Source organism: Hyaena hyaena, unplaced genomic scaffold (assembly GCF_003009895.1).
Source record: "Hyaena hyaena isolate Hyena2069 unplaced genomic scaffold, ASM300989v1 scaffold_272, whole genome shotgun sequence".
Lineage (NCBI taxonomy): Eukaryota > Metazoa > Chordata > Mammalia > Carnivora > Hyaenidae > Hyaena > Hyaena hyaena.
The window spans coordinates 1,475,045-1,492,600 of NW_024080906.1; the positions used below are offsets into that span (position 1 = coordinate 1,475,045).

General features: G+C 37.4%; 1 protein-coding gene across 2 annotated transcripts in view; it reads left to right on the forward strand.

Annotated features, from left to right (window-relative positions):
* Positions 1-303: 303 nt before the first annotated feature.
* Positions 304-17,556, forward strand: part of USP25 (ubiquitin specific peptidase 25) — a 143,789-nt gene continuing 126,536 nt past the window's right edge. Inside the window, exon 1 of one of the 2 annotated variants that reach the window (XM_039245902.1) lies at positions 304-586. In XM_039245902.1, the coding sequence (XP_039101833.1) occupies positions 542-586 (45 nt within the window). In that variant the 5' untranslated portion in view covers positions 304-541. The remainder of the gene's footprint in view (positions 587-17,556) is intronic. The other variant, XM_039245903.1, reaches the window with a different exon arrangement.

A 17,556-nucleotide genomic window follows, 5' to 3' on the forward strand; every position in this document is an offset into this window, starting at 1 on the left:
CCACCCCGCGGGTCACAATATAGGGTTAGGGAGGCCGGCGGGCGGGGCTCGGCGGGGGAGGAGTCGCCGGGCGTGGGAGGTGACGGCGGTTGGGGGAGGGGAGGAGGAGTTGGGGAGGGAGGAGAACAGCGCCATTCCAGCCCGCCGCTCCCTGCGTCCCCTCTCCCTTCCCCGCAGTAGCCCGCGAGCCTCCGGAGAAGGAGCGCGCGCGCGTGACGCGGCCCAGCTTGCTCGCGCCCTCCCGCGCCCCAGCGTCCGCCGCGCGCTCATGGCCCCGGCCTCGGCGGACGAGCCGCGCTGAGGCGGGCCGCGCGAAGTCGCGGGGCCGCCGCTGTGGCCCTCGCTGTCCGCGCCTCGCCCCCAGCCCGCGGTGCCCGCGCTCGCCGGCCGCCATCGCCTTCGCGCCTGGCTGGCGGGGGCGCTGTCCTCCCCGGCGGTCCGCGCCGTTCCCTGGAGCGCGGCAGAACCTGGCTGCCGGGGCCGGCGGAGGCGCGAGGAGCCGCACGCCGCCGCCTGTGTCGCCGCCGGCGCCGCGGGGGCCATGACCGTGGAGCAGAATGTGCTGCAGCAGAGCGCGGCGCAGAAGGTGAGGCGAGCCCGGGAGCCGGCGCCGCCCGGCCCCGCTCCTCCTTCCGACGTGCCGTCCTCGCCCGTCTCGCCTGGGACCTCCCCGGCCTTCCCCCTCCGCCTCTCGGGCCTCCGCCGCCCCGGGCTGGCTCCCCTGCCGCCCCCTGCCTCTGCCCATCGCCTTTGGGGGCGTCGCGTCCAGTGCGAGGTTGCGTGTGGGAAGTGGGGTGTAGTTCGTGGGTTTCAAGCCACTTCCTTCTTGCCGATTGTTTTCCTGTAGCAGACAGTGCTGGCTGCGCATGGAGAGCGACCTTCACATTCCTACACTTCTCTATAGGGCTTCTGAATTAAACTTTATTCACCGCCTCCGTTCTTTTAAAAAACGGAAGAGCCACTTGTCATCCTTTCTGAACACAATTTGTGTTTCAAAGGTGGGAGCATTCCAGGCCTGTTAGTTTACGAAAGGGTCTCCACTAGAATGGAATAGCCTGCCTGGCGGGGCAGGTACATTTACCAGGTGGACTCCAGAAGTAGAGGATTTTGATGCTTTTTTTTTTTTTCCCCTTTATGGGTTTCTTTTTCTTTCTTTCTGTATATAGAAACTCTGCCCCTCAGAAAGGGAACCTTCCTGGCCATGTTTATTGCAGGAATCTTTTGTCCCCTAAGTTTGACCTTATTCCCTCCTTCACCCTTTACTCTTGACTCGGTCACATATTCAAATGGTCCCTCACTTAAAAAAAAAAAAGTGGAATAAAATCTGCGTGACGCTTCAGATCTTTTATAGTGAGTGGTGAGAGATGTTCTTTTGATTCGAGATTTCCTTTCAGAGTCTCAAGTGCACTATCACGGCTTGCACCATATCCTGAAGAGTTGATGGCTGTGACTTAATTAAAAAAAATTTTTTTTTTGTCTTGTCATTTTGTGAAAAGCATTTTGGGCCAAAAAACCCACATTGCTTTAGTCGTTTTGGAATTTGGGGGATAACCAGGGTTTGCTGTGAGCAGCTACCAAAGCTGTGTTTGGTTTATCTGGGTGAGTAATGAATGCCCCACCCTGTTGTAGTTTTGGCGTAGTTTTTATCCTACCTGTACTTGATTTTAGAATGAGGCCTGCTGCTCCGAAAGAAACTATGTATATATTCACTGTCTGCTAAGTTTTTGCTTTGTCTGCTAAGTTTTAGCTTTGAGATTATTTTTAGAATTCTATGGTAGTACTTGAGGTAATTGAAGATGCTCAAGAATTTTGGAAAGCAGGGATAGTGCATTGTTATTTTAGGAACTTTGGGAAAGTTGTCTCTGGAACTCCTGGTGTGTTAGTTAACTGTTACTGGTCAGTTGAGAAGATTGTTGCAGACTGCAGTTTATTTACAGTGAAGTGATTCTAGATATAATAATGGGAGTTTAGAACAGTTTATCTCCTAATCCTTTCTATTCTATTTTGAATTTCTTAGACTTGACTTTTTGATGTTAAGTATGTGACAAAGTGTTACTACTTAGAGCAGGATCTTGTGTTCATATGTATACTAAGCAGTATTTAACAGGTCTGTATCATTTTTTGTTTATAGTTCTTTTCAATGTTGTATATTGAAGCCTATTTGTTTCAAAGTGGGAAATTTCAAAGTGGCTCCTATTTTTCACATCTATTAAGTTTGAACAATGGCAAGAAGTTTCTTACTTTTTTTAAAAAAATGATTCTGACTGAAGTACTTCAGCACAAAATCGGTGCACATCTGCCTGGTTTAGAGGTTTATGCATAAAATTGGAGGATCAAGAATCAAAATATTGAAATTGATCTTGGCCATCACATCCAATTTACTAGTTTAATGAACTCCTTACGCAAAGGGAGTAGCTGTTAATCCACAATATTACCATTATGATGCTATTTTTAGTGTGTGTGTTATATCATTTTAGTGATATAAGGGAACTTTTTGGGGGGAGACAATATTATGTATTTTATACTTCCATAGTGGTATGTGTGTGTGTATGTTTTAAAGAAACAATGTGTTTGTTTGCTTTTTGCATTAGTATACTGTTACTTTGTTACTCGTATTAGAACTATTTAAAAATATTTATATAGGTATAAATACTTTAAACTATCCGCTATAAACTGATAGCATCTGCTACAAATAAACTGATAGATTTAAATTCACCAAAGTAGTAACAGAAGTGGACTTCAAGCTAGTGACTAGGAAGTGAACGTCATACTTCAGAAGAAACAAAAGTGAAACTTTCCTTTTGTTTAGAAACTTAATGAATTATCAGGAAAACGAGAAGTGTCTAGTGCATGTTGCATAACCAAAATTTTAACCGATTTTCTGCTTTCCTTAAAAAATTATGTGAATGCATATGTATATTTGTTTTATGTATATACTTCTATTCTGGTAGTTGGAACAGTTTCCTGTATTTTCAGGATTCTTTTTTTTTTCTTCCAGAAGGATGATTAGTAATCTTTTTTTTTTTTTTTTTTTTTTAATAGCATAACACAGAGCTTTCGTCTGTCTTTTGTTCACCTGTAAAGTAGCTTGTCATAGTATAAGGCAGGGGGCTGTCTTTTCCTTTGATGTGTTCTTTTCTTGATTGCTGAAGTTTGGCCATGGTATGGAGTTATGAGATGTAGTAAAAACTGCAGAAAGCCGCTTTTTTTGAGGTTTAGATAACAGGTGAGGTGGTCAGTGGTAGATTATCTATAGTTACGGGCACCTGGATGGCTCAGTCGGTTGAGCGTTCGACTTCTGAGTTTCTTGCACATAGTAGGTTTCAGTAAATGTTTGATGAGTGAACTAATAAGTGAATGTTTTCTAAGAGAAATGCAAGTGCAGTACTTATTTTAATTTCCTAACTGAATCTCAGGTGTTAATTATTGAGAAACAGTGGACAACTGTGGAATATAGCCTGTGTAATGAAAAGACCATAGAGTGTGGGTTAGGTCTAAATCACCTTTCTGTGACCTTGGGCAAGTCATTAAGTGACTCTGAATCTTCCATTAGAGCCTTAAAGTTAGTATGATTAGACATGAGCAACTCAGATCCTGAGTGTTTGGTGGAGATAAGCATGCATGTATTTCTGGAAAGGGAGGACAAAGAAAAAAAAAATACTAGAGGATGGTAGCAGAAGGAATTTAATGGGTCAGCAGTCAACTTTCACTTAATTACAGTGAGTGGTTAGGTGGGAAGGATGTTATAGATCAACCAAATTAAGAGTTAAAGCCAAACTTGGAAAATAATACAAACTGGCTGCAGGGTAAATTTTTTAGTTAAATTATTCAGTATTTTCTAATTTAGCTATCATTTAATGTTATAAAAATATAGTACAGCATTTCAAGGGACAGTTAACATTATGTAAATCACACTAAACATTACATAGAAGGGATATCCTATAGTACTAAGTAATTGGTTATGTTGCTATTAGCTTAAGACTTGATTTGAGCAAAGAGACATGATCCAGGCACTTACTCCCTGCTTACTCTTTCTCTTTCTCACCTCATTTTGATTTGTATACTAACATTGTATCCAGCTGCCTTAATGAATTCTCATCAGGTTTAATAAATATTTTGTTGATTTTCTTTAATATTCTGTGTTTATAGTTCATATCATTTGTAAGTAGTTATCATTCTGACCTTGTTAATACTCAGACTTCTTTTTTCATTGTTATTGCTTTAGTTAAGATTACAGAATACTGTTAGGATTAATGTTAGTTTCTGTTATGTATTGTTTCATTATGATATGGAGATTTCCTTATAGTCCTTTAAGTTTTTAAAATATTTTGAAAACAGATTTAGATGTTGATTCTTTATCAAATACCTTTTTATTTTTCCTTTTGTAATTACCCATCTCTTAATTTGTGTGTCAGTAATGAAAACAACTGTAATCAATAGCATATATGGAATATGTTATATTTTTCTATGTTAAGGAATTGTGCTTAGAGCTTTAAAATCTTTTTATTCATTAATTTTTTTCCAAACACATTATTAAGTGAGCACAATCCCCCTCCCCCCCCACCCCCCCCACATGTTGTGGTTGAGGAAACAGTATTAGAAAAGAACTAAAACATTTCATTGCTAGTATGTGTTGGGGGTGGAGTTTAAACTCAGGGTCATGAGGCTTATGAGCCTGTGCTTGTAACCGTTATACTATATTGCTTTCTGGTAAAATTTCGGTTACTCACGGTGCCTCCAAATTCAATATACTAAATTTTAATCTGGAATTTACTATCTGTATTCTTAAATGAGATTGGTTACACAGTTTGCTTTTCTGCGTATGGATTATCAAGGTAAGGTTAGCTTGTAAAATCATTAGAAAGCTTTTTGAGTTTTCCTATGCTTTTGGAATTGTTTAGTGTAGGATTAGGTTAAATAATTCAAAATAGGTGGCTTTTAGCCATTTTTTTGATTGTTCAATCTAAGTACTTGTTATTTTGAAGGTTTGATCAATATGACTATAGCAGGCTGACCATTTTATTTAGAACAAGTTTTATATAAGCTTTCCAAATTTTGACTATTACCTTTTAGGTGTTCTACCTCTTTGAGAGTCAATTTTTAAAAATGTTCATAGACTTACATTTGACTTATTTAGATATATATATGTATGTATGTATAGGTCTGATGTTTTTTCTTAAATCTATTTAGACAGATCCTTTTCTTACCCCTGTTTGTTCTGCTCTGTTCTCGGTTTTGCCAGATATTGACCTATTTTATTGCTCTTTGCAAAATCCAGTTCTTTGTTTCTTTTATAAGCTCTGTTTCATCTTCCAATTCATTAATTTTTGATATTTGTCTCCAGTATTTCCACCTTTCTACTCTTTTTGGAGGTTATTGTTGCTCTTTTCATACTTGGTGAGTTTCTAATAGAGTAATAATGACGGGTATTTTGGACTGACTCTTGACTGACAGTGGGTTTTCTTCTGATTTTGTTTGAGATGTGACTTCATTTTTCTTTCATTGTTTAAAAATTTTTGTTTGTGTTTTGTGTGTGTGTGTGTGTGTGTGTATTTTCCAAGATGTTGCATTTTTTTTTAAGTTCACGTATTCATTTTGAGAGAGAGATAGCATGAGCAGGGGAGAGGCAGAGGGTGAGAGAGAGGATCCCAAGCAGGCTTCACCCTGTCAAGGCAGAATGCCGGGGCTTGATCCCACAAACTAGAGATTATGACCTGAGCTTAATGCTTAATGGACTGAGCCACCCAAGCATCTCGATGTTGTATTTTTTAAATTGTTGATATTTAGTTTCAATATGCTGTTTAAAAAACATGATTTTTAATAGTTTTAGACATTAAGCTTTTCTTATTACTTAGAGTAAGTACATGAGGTATTAATGAGCATCTGAAAAGGATGTATGTTTGAAAGTTACAGAGTTCTATATTGACATATTAAATGAACACATAGTGTGGTTTGAGTATTTTGTGTTTTTTCCTTGTGTCTTAATTCTGAGAGATGTTGAGGTACTTTTAATATAATTTCATCAAATTCTTTTTATTTCTAGTATATCTAATACAAAATTGTGTGCTTTTGCTAGTCTTTTAATAGAATTTCATCATTCACTATGTGATGACCACTGATAAAATAAAATTTTTTGTCATCTGAGTTTCTATTTATTGTTTTCCCTACTCAGTTTTGATGGCTTGATTTAGTTTTCATTATATTCCCCCTCCCCCTTGCCTCTTATATCCTTTATGATTGGGAACTCTTTCTCATTTCTGCTCTTTATTTATTTGAGAAAGGGGAGCATAAGCAGGGGAGAATCAGAGGGAGAGAGAGAGAGAATCCCATGCGGGCTCCCCACCTAGTGAGGAGCCCCATGAGGGGGATGGTCTTTTGGCCATGGGATCATGGCCTGAGCCAAAATTAAGAACTGGATGCTCAACTGACTGAGCCACCCAGGCACCCCTCATGTCTGCTCTTTTAAGTTTACATATATATTTAAAGACATTTTTCTGATGGTGTCAAAACTGATAATTTTCTTTTTTCTGTTTTCAATAAAAAAGACTTTTCACATATTTTTATTTATAGCATTCCTGATTTTGTTGGGATAATGTGGAATTATAATTCTAAATAATGGCATCTTAAATTTCTTAAGAAATACCTTACATTAAAAATATTACTTGTGTTATAGACACATTAGTAGCCAATTAGTTTTTTAAAATTAAGTATTTATGTACTTTGGTGTCATATGGAAATGATGAATCATTGGGTTCTACTCCTGAAACCAGTACTACACTGTATATTAACTAGCTTGAACTTAAATAAATTAAAAAACAACAACAAATAATTTAAAAAATTAGGTATTTAATTTTAACAAGGTTTTTCTGTAAAATATAATACTGTTTGGTGTTTTTCTACCAAAGCAGATAAGATGTAGATAAGTTGTTAGTTAGCTCTTTTTAAAAAAATTTTATTTCAGTTCAAGTTAGTTAACATACTGTGTATAACAATGGTTTCTGGAGTAGAATTTAGTGATTCGTCACTTTCATATAACACCCAGTGCTCATCACAACAAGTGCCCTCCTTAATGCCCATCATCCATTTAGCCTGACCTCCCACCTACCTCCCCTCCAGCAACGTTGTGTGTTCTCTGTATTTAAGAGTCTCTTATGATTTGCCTCCCTCTCTGTATCTTATTTTTGCTTTCCTTTCCCTTTGTTCAACTGTTTGTTTCTTTTTTTTTTTTTTTTTTGGAGACGACAACTTTTCATTTTATTTATTTCTTTTCTTTTTTTTTTTTTCACAAATACTTTATTGTCAAATTGGTTTCCATATAACACCCAGTGCTCATCCCCACAGTGCCCTCCTCCATGCCCATCGCCCCCCATCTGTTTTGTTTCTTAAATTTCACATATGAGTGAAATCATATGATATTTATCTTTCTGACTGATTTATTTACTTTAGCATAATTCATTCCAGTTCCATTCTTGTTGTTACAAATGGCAAGATTTCATTCTTTTTCATCACCGAATAATATTCCATTGTATATATGTACCACATCTTCTTTATTCATTCGTCAGTTGACGGACATTGGGGTCTTTCCATAGTTTGGCTATTGTTGATAGCACTGCTATAAACATTGGGGTGCCTGTGCTCCTTCAAATCAGCATTTTTGTATCCTTTGGGTAAATATCTAGTTGTGCAGTTGCTGGGTCATAGGGTAGTTCTATTTCCAATTTTTTTGAGGAACCTCCACACTGGTTTCCAGAGTGGCTGCACCAGTTTGCATTCCCACCAACAGTTCACTATGGTTCCCCTTTCTTTGCATCCTCACCACCGTCTGTTGTTTCTTGTATTGTTGATTTTAGCCTTTCTGATAGGTGTGAGGTGATATCTCATTGTGGTTTTGACATGTATTTCTCTGATGATGAGTGATGTTGAGCATCTTTTTATGTGTCTGTTATCTGTCTGGATGCCTTCTTTGGAAAAGTGCCCATTTCTTTTGCCCAGTTCTTTACTGAATTGTTTGTTTTTTGGGTGTTGAGTTTGATATGTTCATTATAGATTTTGGATACTAACTCTTTATCCAGTATGTCAGGTGCAAGTAACTTTTCCTATTCTGTTGGTTGTCTTGTAGATTGTTTTCTTTGCTGTGCAGAAGCATTTTATCTTGATGAGGTCCCAATAGTTCATTTTTGAAGTTATTAGTTAACTCTCTGTAAGCTTGTAAGGTTTCCCTCTTGGTTTTAGAAACCAGAAATTTTACGTGTGTGTGTTTGTGTGTGTGTGTCCTTCTTAACAGTCCTGCCTAGGAATTTTGATCTGAAAAGCTTCATGTTCTTCTTAGGAAAAAGATATATATTCTAAAATTATCATTTCTGTTCAATTCCGTCCCTCCCCCACCCTCCTGCTGTAACTGCATTATTTGATATTAGATACCATTCATCTCTCTTACTTGCTCCAAATTTTATTTTATAATGTCTTTCTCTACTTTTTTGTGCTATGTGCTGAGATAAATTTTTAGTTAGATTGTACAAATTATTTTTGTAATACCAGTTCTAGATTTACTACCTCCGCAGGTGGTCATATAATCTTTTGAGGACTTTTTAATAATCTAAAATACCAATTCTGAGGTAAACTGAATTGAATGAATAAATATTGGTTTATGATAAGCTGTCCATGCAAATGTTTTCATTTGTTGGTAAAATTACTTATGAATATTTATTAATTCTTAGGAATTTTTACTTTTTAACAATAAATACACATGGATCCTATTTAAAACAAAAGCTGTACCTTTGGAAATAGCCTGTATCTACCTAGTCTCCTTGTTGTTGTTTCCACTCCTCTATTTGTATTTGAGATTGTAATTATCTTGAATCCTATGTTTATCTTCCCTTTGATTTTCTTAAAAAAATTTTTGAAAATTTTCTTTGAAAAAATTTTGAAAATGTTTATTTATTTTGAGAGAGAGGGAGAGGCAGAGAGAGAGAGAGTCCCAGAAATTGCCCCGCTGTCAGCCCAGAGCCCTATGGGAACCCAGGAAACACGAGATCCTGACCTGAGCCTGAATCAAATGTCCAAAGTTTAACTGAGCCACCCTGTTGCCCCTTCCTGCCTTTGATTTCCTTTTAATTGTACCTTTATAAATTGTTGAACATATATATTTTTAATTTTCATTGTTTTAAATTCAGGAAATTTTTTCTACCTTGGTAGCTATAAGATACTAATCTGCGCTGGCAGTGTGGAGCCTGCTTGGGATTCTCTGTGTCTCCCTATCTCTCTGCCTTTCCCCCTACTTGTGCTGTCTCTGTCTCTCTCAAAATAAATAAATAAACTTAAAAAATTATTTAATATTTAAAAATGTCCAGCAATGTTTTTCTAGTCTCTTTAGCCTTGTAGATATGGGTTTAGATCAGAGTTTCCTACAGTGTGGTTTGTGGACTGTTCATTTCCTGTGGTGCTTGCTAAAACTGCAGAGTTCTGTACCTCACCCTAGGCTTACTGTTTGAAATTCAAGGGTTGGACTAGGGCATTCTTAATAGAAATCCCAACTGATTCTTCTGTACTTAAAGTTTGAAGACCGCTAGTTGAAATTAATTAGCAATCTTAAGATGAAAATGCTTTTTTAGCACTTGTGTACATTGACTCCAGGGCTCTTCCAGGCGTTGAATTATTACAATGCACCCAACCTAACAAGGGAGCAAAGTCTCTTTGAACACAGGCTTTCTTCTGTTTCAGGTGTTTCTCCCCATCAGTTCACTGATGTGCTGTCCTGTCATAAGGGAAATAAATGCCTCCTCCCAGGCTTTTGGGGCCAACATCTGTATGGAAACCCAAAGCTTCAGGTGCATAGGTGGGAATACTTGCCTCCCACCCTCCTTGCCCCCAACCTCAGTAGGGCAGATTTAGTCTTCTTTTCATTCATTGACTCATGTATCAGGGAGTTGGGAAACAGTTGTACATGCTAAGGTTGCAGTTTCCTGTTTCCTCTTCTTTTTGGGGTGTGTGTATATGAATCATTTCTGAAAAAATTTTTTGAGTGTGTGTGTGAACCAAAGCATATGAAAGCTTATGTACACTTTAAAGAAATATAATAAGATTACTACTCTTTGTACCACCCTGGACATGAAATGGAACATCTTATTTTAGAAATTTCCTTTGTGCCTCCTTCAAACTGTCCCTTCCTTCCACATCCCACTAGCTGCTATCTTGACTTTTCCGAGTTAATGTTACTGTGGTGTAATTTACAAAAAAAAAAAAAAATGGAAACACCCATTTGAAGTATATAATTAGATGGATTTTGGCAACCCAAAAGATATCCTTGTATCACCCTTTCCATTTAGTATCCCTACACTGTGTATACCTGGTAACCATTGATCTGATTTTCTATTACTCTAAGTGAGTTTTGGCCGTCTTAGGTCTTCACATAAATGGAATCTTAAAATTCCCTTTTATTACATTTGACATTTTTTTGCTCAGCAAAATGTTTTTAAGATTTAGCCACGTTATTACATGCTATTAGTTCCCTTTTATTGCTGAGTAATAGTTCATTATATGAATATTACAAACTGTGTAAACACGGTTCTGTTAGTGGACTTTTGGATTGTTTCTAGTTTGTGACTTATGAGTAATATTGTTACATGTACATTGTAAATATATCTTTGAGGAGACATATTTGCATTTCCTTTGGGCCAGTACAGAGGAGTATAATTGTTATAAACTATTACTAAGTGGTTATTCAAAGTGGTTGTACTATTGTACATTCCCATCATATGTGTATGAAGGTTAAAGTTGGCCTACAATTTTGTCTACATTTGATATTGTCAACTTTTATCTTTTAGCCATTTTAGTGAGTATGTAGCAGCAGCTCGTTGTGGTATTAATTTGTAGTTCCCTAATGACTAGTAGTTTTAAACATTTTTTTCATATGCTTATTGGCCATTTTTGGAGGAGTTTTAAATATTGCTTCTCGTATACAATTGACCCTTGACTAATATGGAGGCTGGGATGTTGAGCCCCCATGCAGTTGAAAATCTGTATAGTGTTTGACTTTCCTAGAGCTTAACTAATAGTCTCCTGTTGACTGGACGCCTTACTGGTAACGTAGTTGATTAATACGGTAAGCTAGGGAAAAGAATGTTATTAAGAAAATCAAAAGGAAGAGAAAGTACATTTATAGTAGTGTACTGTATTTCCTGGGGGGGAAAAAAAAGCCATGTATAAGTGGACTTGCACAGTTCAAATGTGTGTTGTTCAAAGGCCAGCTGTTTTATCCAGCTTTACATTCTCTTGGGATCAGCACTAATCAAAGCTAAAAAGTTAAAAATGTTGCTAGAGCTACGTTTTAGGAGCAAGCACTAATATATATATGCTCACAAAACAAAATGAAACTGAGCAATTTGTCCTTCATTTTATTATTTTTTAAACACCTGTTAAAAAGACTCATTGGTGAGGAATGAACACCCTTTTTTTCATGCCTCAAACTAACATTAAATTAACCTCTTTGATAATTAATTACACAAGAGAAATCTTTTTTGTTGCCCAGGTACAAAATATTTTCAAATTTTAGTTTGTTTGGAAGTTTGGAAAGAACTTTGGTTTTATTTGGTGTTGCCATTGACTTGCTTTTGGCCAGGTCTACATGCAGTTTTCTGTAGAAATGAATACCCATCCGTTCATTCTTGGCTGTGTCTGTGGCAGTCAGGAACTTTATACCCCTTGCACTACTGGAAGAGATGGTAGAGCTCATAGAGCTCTTTGGGTTTAATGTATTAAAGGGAGGGGGCTGACCCACAGAACCTTTGTTCTTCCTCTTCCTCCTGTCTTTGGGTTTCAGGGGGCTTTCTTTCTTTCTTTTTTTAAATGTTTTATTTATTTCTGAGAGAGAGAGAGAGACAGGCAGCATGAGCAGGAGAGGGTCAGAGAGAGGGAGACACAGAATCTGAAGCAGGCCCCAGGCTCTGAGCTAGCTGTCAGCACAGAGCCCAACATGGGGCTCGAACCCACTAACTGTGAGATCATGACCTGAGCCGAAGTTGGACCCTTAATTGACTGAGCCACCCAGGCACCTCAGGGGGCTTTCTGTGGAGATGAGGGAGTGGGGCTCTGGGAGAGTATGGAGATAGGCAGGGGGTATGATGGGAGGTACTTTGAACTGACCGTTTTCACGTATTCCTTACTAATCAGTTTTATGTCTTATACAAACAAATGTTGAGTTATAGTAATTTATATATTTTGAATGCCTTATATATATGTATATATATAATGCCTTGCATATATACATATGCACACACACACACAAATTATATATATCCGTTTAATGTGTGGCTTGTGTTTTTACTTTCTTACCAGTTTCTTTGAAGTCTAAAGTATTTTAACATTGATGTTCATTGTTCTTTTTTTTCCTTGGTGCTTTGATCCTATTTTCTTGAATCTTAGTTTATAATTTTTTTCCTGTGTTTTCTAAAATGTTTTATTATTTTAGCATTTAGATTTAGGTCTGTGATCTATGTAGAGTTTATTTTGTTTTATATTATACTTTATTTATTTTATTTTATAGAGAGTGCAAGTGGAGAAGAGGGGGCAAGAGAGAGGGAGAGAGAGAACCCCAAGGAAGCTCTGTGCAGTCATTGCAGAGCCCAGTATGGGGCTTGATCTCATGAACTTTGAGATCATGGCCTGAGTCTAAATGAAGAGTTGGATGCTTAACCAACTGATCCACCCTGGTGTCCGCAATTACCTTTTTATGTTTATGGACCATTGAGATTTTTTTAATGAAATTCACATTTTTTCTCTTACTCGCTTTTTCTTGTAGGTTGCTTTTTCCTTTTTCTTTTCGATTTGAAGGAATTCTTTGTAGTCTAAATACTTTTTTTTCATCCTTACATATTTTGCAAGTATCTTTTCCCATTTTCAGGGTGTCTTTTTACTTTCCCTTATGGCACCTTTTAATAAATAGAAATGTATTTTAATTTAGCCTTGTGTAATTAGTTTCCTTGAACTTCCGTACCCTGTTTTATAAAGATATTTTCTTTTATTGCCTCCCATTGTTTTGCTTGTTTTGCCTCCAGTCTTTAAGTCTTATTCTACTTGGATCTGATTTTATACATTGTTTGAGTGGGTGGCCAAATTCCCTTTTCCACTGTGGAAAACTAGCACGTTTTCTGAAAAATTCCTCCTCTCCATTAACACTCAATTTGATGCAATATTTTATTTTTCTTGACTTACAACCTTTTGAAAAGAAAGCAGGTCTCCAGGACTCTCAAAGTTATTTTTTATTATAGTTTTACTACAGTTTGCGTAAATATAAGTAGGCATTATTTTATTTTGTTCTGTTGTATAGCTCTTATGCACTGAAACTAAAAGCCAGCTAATGACTTAGATGTAAGCAAAGCTAGAAAATTAGTGACATTTAGATTAACTAGGTTAACTTGACAGATGGTAGTGTTTCACAGAAGCTAACTTAAGCACTTATAACTTCAACCAAGGAAATAGATATGTTTATCAAGATATTCCTGTAATATATTATTAAACTTCAGAAGTAGATTTTATTGGTGTTGTCATCCACATTACGTCTGTGATCCTGCTCGTCACTTGATAGCCATTGTCTTAGAGTGATGTTCTCAGCTTTTTTGTTGTAAAATCTTCACAGATGTGCCTCCAAGTTTGATCACCGTTTAAAGCCGTTTTGTCTTTTTTTATTTTTGCTAAAGCTCTGTAAATATAATTACTGCAGTATCTCTCAAGCAGAATATTGTGTGATTTAGTGTAGAGTGGAGTATACTTGCTGTGAATAAGAGGTAACAATTATAGCTTACTTTAAGTTAGTGCCCGATAAATACTATTTATTAGAACCTGTGAGTCCTTTGCCTTGTGAACAGATCTTAGGACCCAGACATTCAAGAGGGTGAGCTACTGCTATGTAGTATGATCATTGCTTTTGCGACACCTTGAGACAGTATAAGTACTGGAGTAATAATTGAGTTGCTACCTCCCTTAAGAGTTGTTGCATTTTGTTGTGGTGAAGGTTTTAAACCTTTTCAGGTGGGCTGCCCAGAATATTTAGTATTTGAAAGCATATTATAAACACAAAAAAGGTTAGAATTATTTGTTAAGAAGACAGCAGAAAGGCCTAGCTATTTATTGGGTAAGACTTCTGTGAGTATGTCAGTTTTCGCTATGTGAATTTTCCGTACATATATTTAAACTGTTCACATTTGGGCTGTGTTGTACAGTAAAATTTGGCTGCTGATACAATGTAGTGTGTTTGTACTTGTTAACCGGAGAAATTTTCCAAGGCTTAGTCTTTGATTTTCTGCTTTCTTTGTAAACTGTCTTTGAGGGATCAATGTATTTTCTCATTGACAGATATGTTCATTACTACCTAATATGTATATACAAAATTAATTAAATGTTACATCCGTACATAAACTCTAGTTTCAGTTGCCTGTTGTACATTTTTGCTTAGATATTCAGACATTCAAGTATTATTTTTTTGTTTTAAGCAGATTGAGAAATAAATAGTACACTAAAGTCTTAAAGTTTGGTGGTGCGAAAGCCAGAAATGCATATGTGATATTAGAAGTTAAATGACGTATTTATAAGATGTATTGGTAGGACCAAGGGGGCATACAATAGAAAAGACCTCATCAAGGAAGGGAGTGGTTGAAATGAGCTGCTCTGAAGACAACCAGGCAGATTGACCGTATCATTCTGGACAGAGAAGTCCACAAGCAAGGGAAAACGGAACAATTTGGTGCCTCCTGTTATCTACCAGTAGCTTTATGTGACTAGATCTGTGTAAGAAAAAGTAAATATTTAGTCTTTTCCCCTGGTTCCTGCCTCAGAGCTACTAGAAGCCTCAGAATTTACTGTCTTTTGTATGTTAATGAGTTAACTTGTGGTCGGTTGACTAGGTAGCTTCAGGGGCTGTAAAACCAACCTCAGACAACTTGACTGCGATTAGAGAGAGGGTTAGAACTTTCAGCCCATGACCAATCCAGGGTCCAGGAATGGGGGCTGGAGATTGAGTTCAGTCACTAGTAGCCAATGATTTTATCAGTCATGCCTATGTAATGAAATCTTTGGTGCTTTCCATACTCTTCATAAGTGTTCAGTTAATTGTAGTTCTAGAATAGGACTTAGCATATATCATTATTTTTTCCCTTTCTAATTGTTTTTGAGACTTATTCTTAAAAATAACAGAATTATGACACTAATATACTGTTAGAGTATAAAAGTTGCTTTTAAGGAAGTTGTATTAATAAGGATCCAATTAAGACACAGAAATCACACCGCAATTTGAATATCAGGGAAAGTTTAGTACAAGGAAGTATTGACCAGTAGCATGTGATAGACTATAGAAATGTGAAGAGAACTCTGAAGAATAAAAGAAAGTAAATTTGAGAGAGGTCTGCCCTAAGACTGAGATTCAGTTCCTGATAATAGAATTTGTGATTGAAGCCCACTGGGATGGGGAATATGTTTGCTGAGGTGCTGCAGACTGGGACATTTTTGCAAATAGTTCTTTTTTTTTTTTTTTATAAGTTTATTTTCAGAGAGATATGTGCCTTACAGGTGAGGGCATGTGATTGAGGGAGGGAAAAACAGAGAGGGAGAGAGAATCCCAAGCAGTGTCCATGCTGTCAGTACAGAACTGACACAGGGCTCCATCCCACAAACCACAAGATCATGACCTGAGCTGAAATTGAGACTTGGATGCTTAACCCACTGAGCTACCCAGGTGTCCCTAAGAATATGTTATTTTATTTAAACTGCAGATTTTGTAGTTCAGGAATATGATTTGATTCACAAAAGTTTAGTTTACCCACATATTTTCTAGAATATAGGCACTCTAATTTAAAAACATTGTGTATCCCAGGGTACCTGGGTGGCTAGTTGGTTAAGCGTCCGACTTTGGCTCAGGTCATCATCTCACAGTTTGTGGGTTTGAGCCCTGCCTCGGAACCCAGAGCCTGCTTTGGATTCTGTGTCTCCCTCTCTCTTTCTGCCTCCTCCCCGGCTCATGTTCTGTCTCTCTCTCAAAAATAAATAAACAGTAAAAAAATTTTTAAAAAAATACTGTCTGTCCCAAAATACTGGGATACTTGGGCTTTTGGAATTCAAATGCATGTATTTAACTCTGTATGAACTTATATGATAGTGGTGTGTAACAATATTTTTGGGGAAAATTACAGTTAGAATTTCTATTTATGATGCATTTTTGTTATCTGCCAGTTAATAAGGATGAGTGGGGGGTTCTGTTAGGGGAACGGATATCATGCAGATGTTAGATTTGTTGAAGGGTTGGGGTGGCAGGTAGGGATATGAACTCTGAGGTGAGTAAGGATGGAAACCAACTCTATCGATTGATCTTAGCTATCGATCTCATTTCCTTACTTTTTTTTTTTTTGGTATTACATGAATATTTAAGATTGTGGCTCTGGGATTCTATAAAACGATAGGGAAAATCTTTCTAAATTTAGAATTTTCTGGGATATTTAAGCCTAAATGTAAATAGTGAAGAATGAAAATGCATGCCTTCAGATTTATACACCTGCAGAGGTATGTGACTAGTTTGTTGTAATGCTAAAGTGCTGGTAACGCAAAAAGATTGAGATAAGCATTGACCCCAATCATTCATGGGGTTATTGTATAGATAATTTGCATTTGGAAATGTCAACAAAATTGTACTGTACTTAGACTCATGTTACAGTAGGATTGACAGGACCAGACCTAGGAAATGAAACTTTCAGTGGAATTATAGGTAGAATATAGGAGAGTGTGGAAAGTTGGCTTAGTAAGTGGGCCTGATTTTTATATGCTTTACGTTCTACTTCCAGTAATCAGTACATCTTTCCTGTAGATGAGTTCAAGCCTTATCATCTGACTTACTCCTGTTCATTCTGCAATCTGCTATATTCATCTATTCAGTCAATTATTACCGAGTGGATACCGTATGCCAGACACCGTACTAGTTACTTGGAGTACATTTATGTGCAAAATAGTCTCTTCAGACTCAGAGTCTGGTGATTAACCATGGTATATTATTATAATCAGTGGTAAGTGCTAGGAGATCTCCTAATCTTAACAGAAGGCAAGTGGTAGATAAATTCTGGTTGGTAGATAAGGATAAAGAGGATGTTGACCATAAGAGACTCTTAAATACAGAGAACAAACTGAAGGTTGATGACATGGGGGTGGGGAAGGGAAGATGGGTGATGGACATTGAGGAGGGCACTTGTTGGGATGAACACTGGGTGTTGTATGTAAGCAACGAATCATGGGAATCTACCCCCAAAACCAAAAGCACACTGTATATACACCGTACGTTCGACAACTTGACAATAAATTATATTAAAAAAAACAGAAGATGTAGAATAGATGGGATCTTTTGAATTCAGTGTTGGTCTCGCACAAAACTGCCCCCATAGAATATTAGAAGGGCCTAGCGCACATTGAAGGTTTTCATCATGTCTTCAGTCCACTGAAGTACTTTGAGAGTATGTTTTTGTTTTTGTATTGTTTTTTGTTTTGTTTTGTTTTGGCTTAAATAGCTGGTAAGAGGCAGAGGCA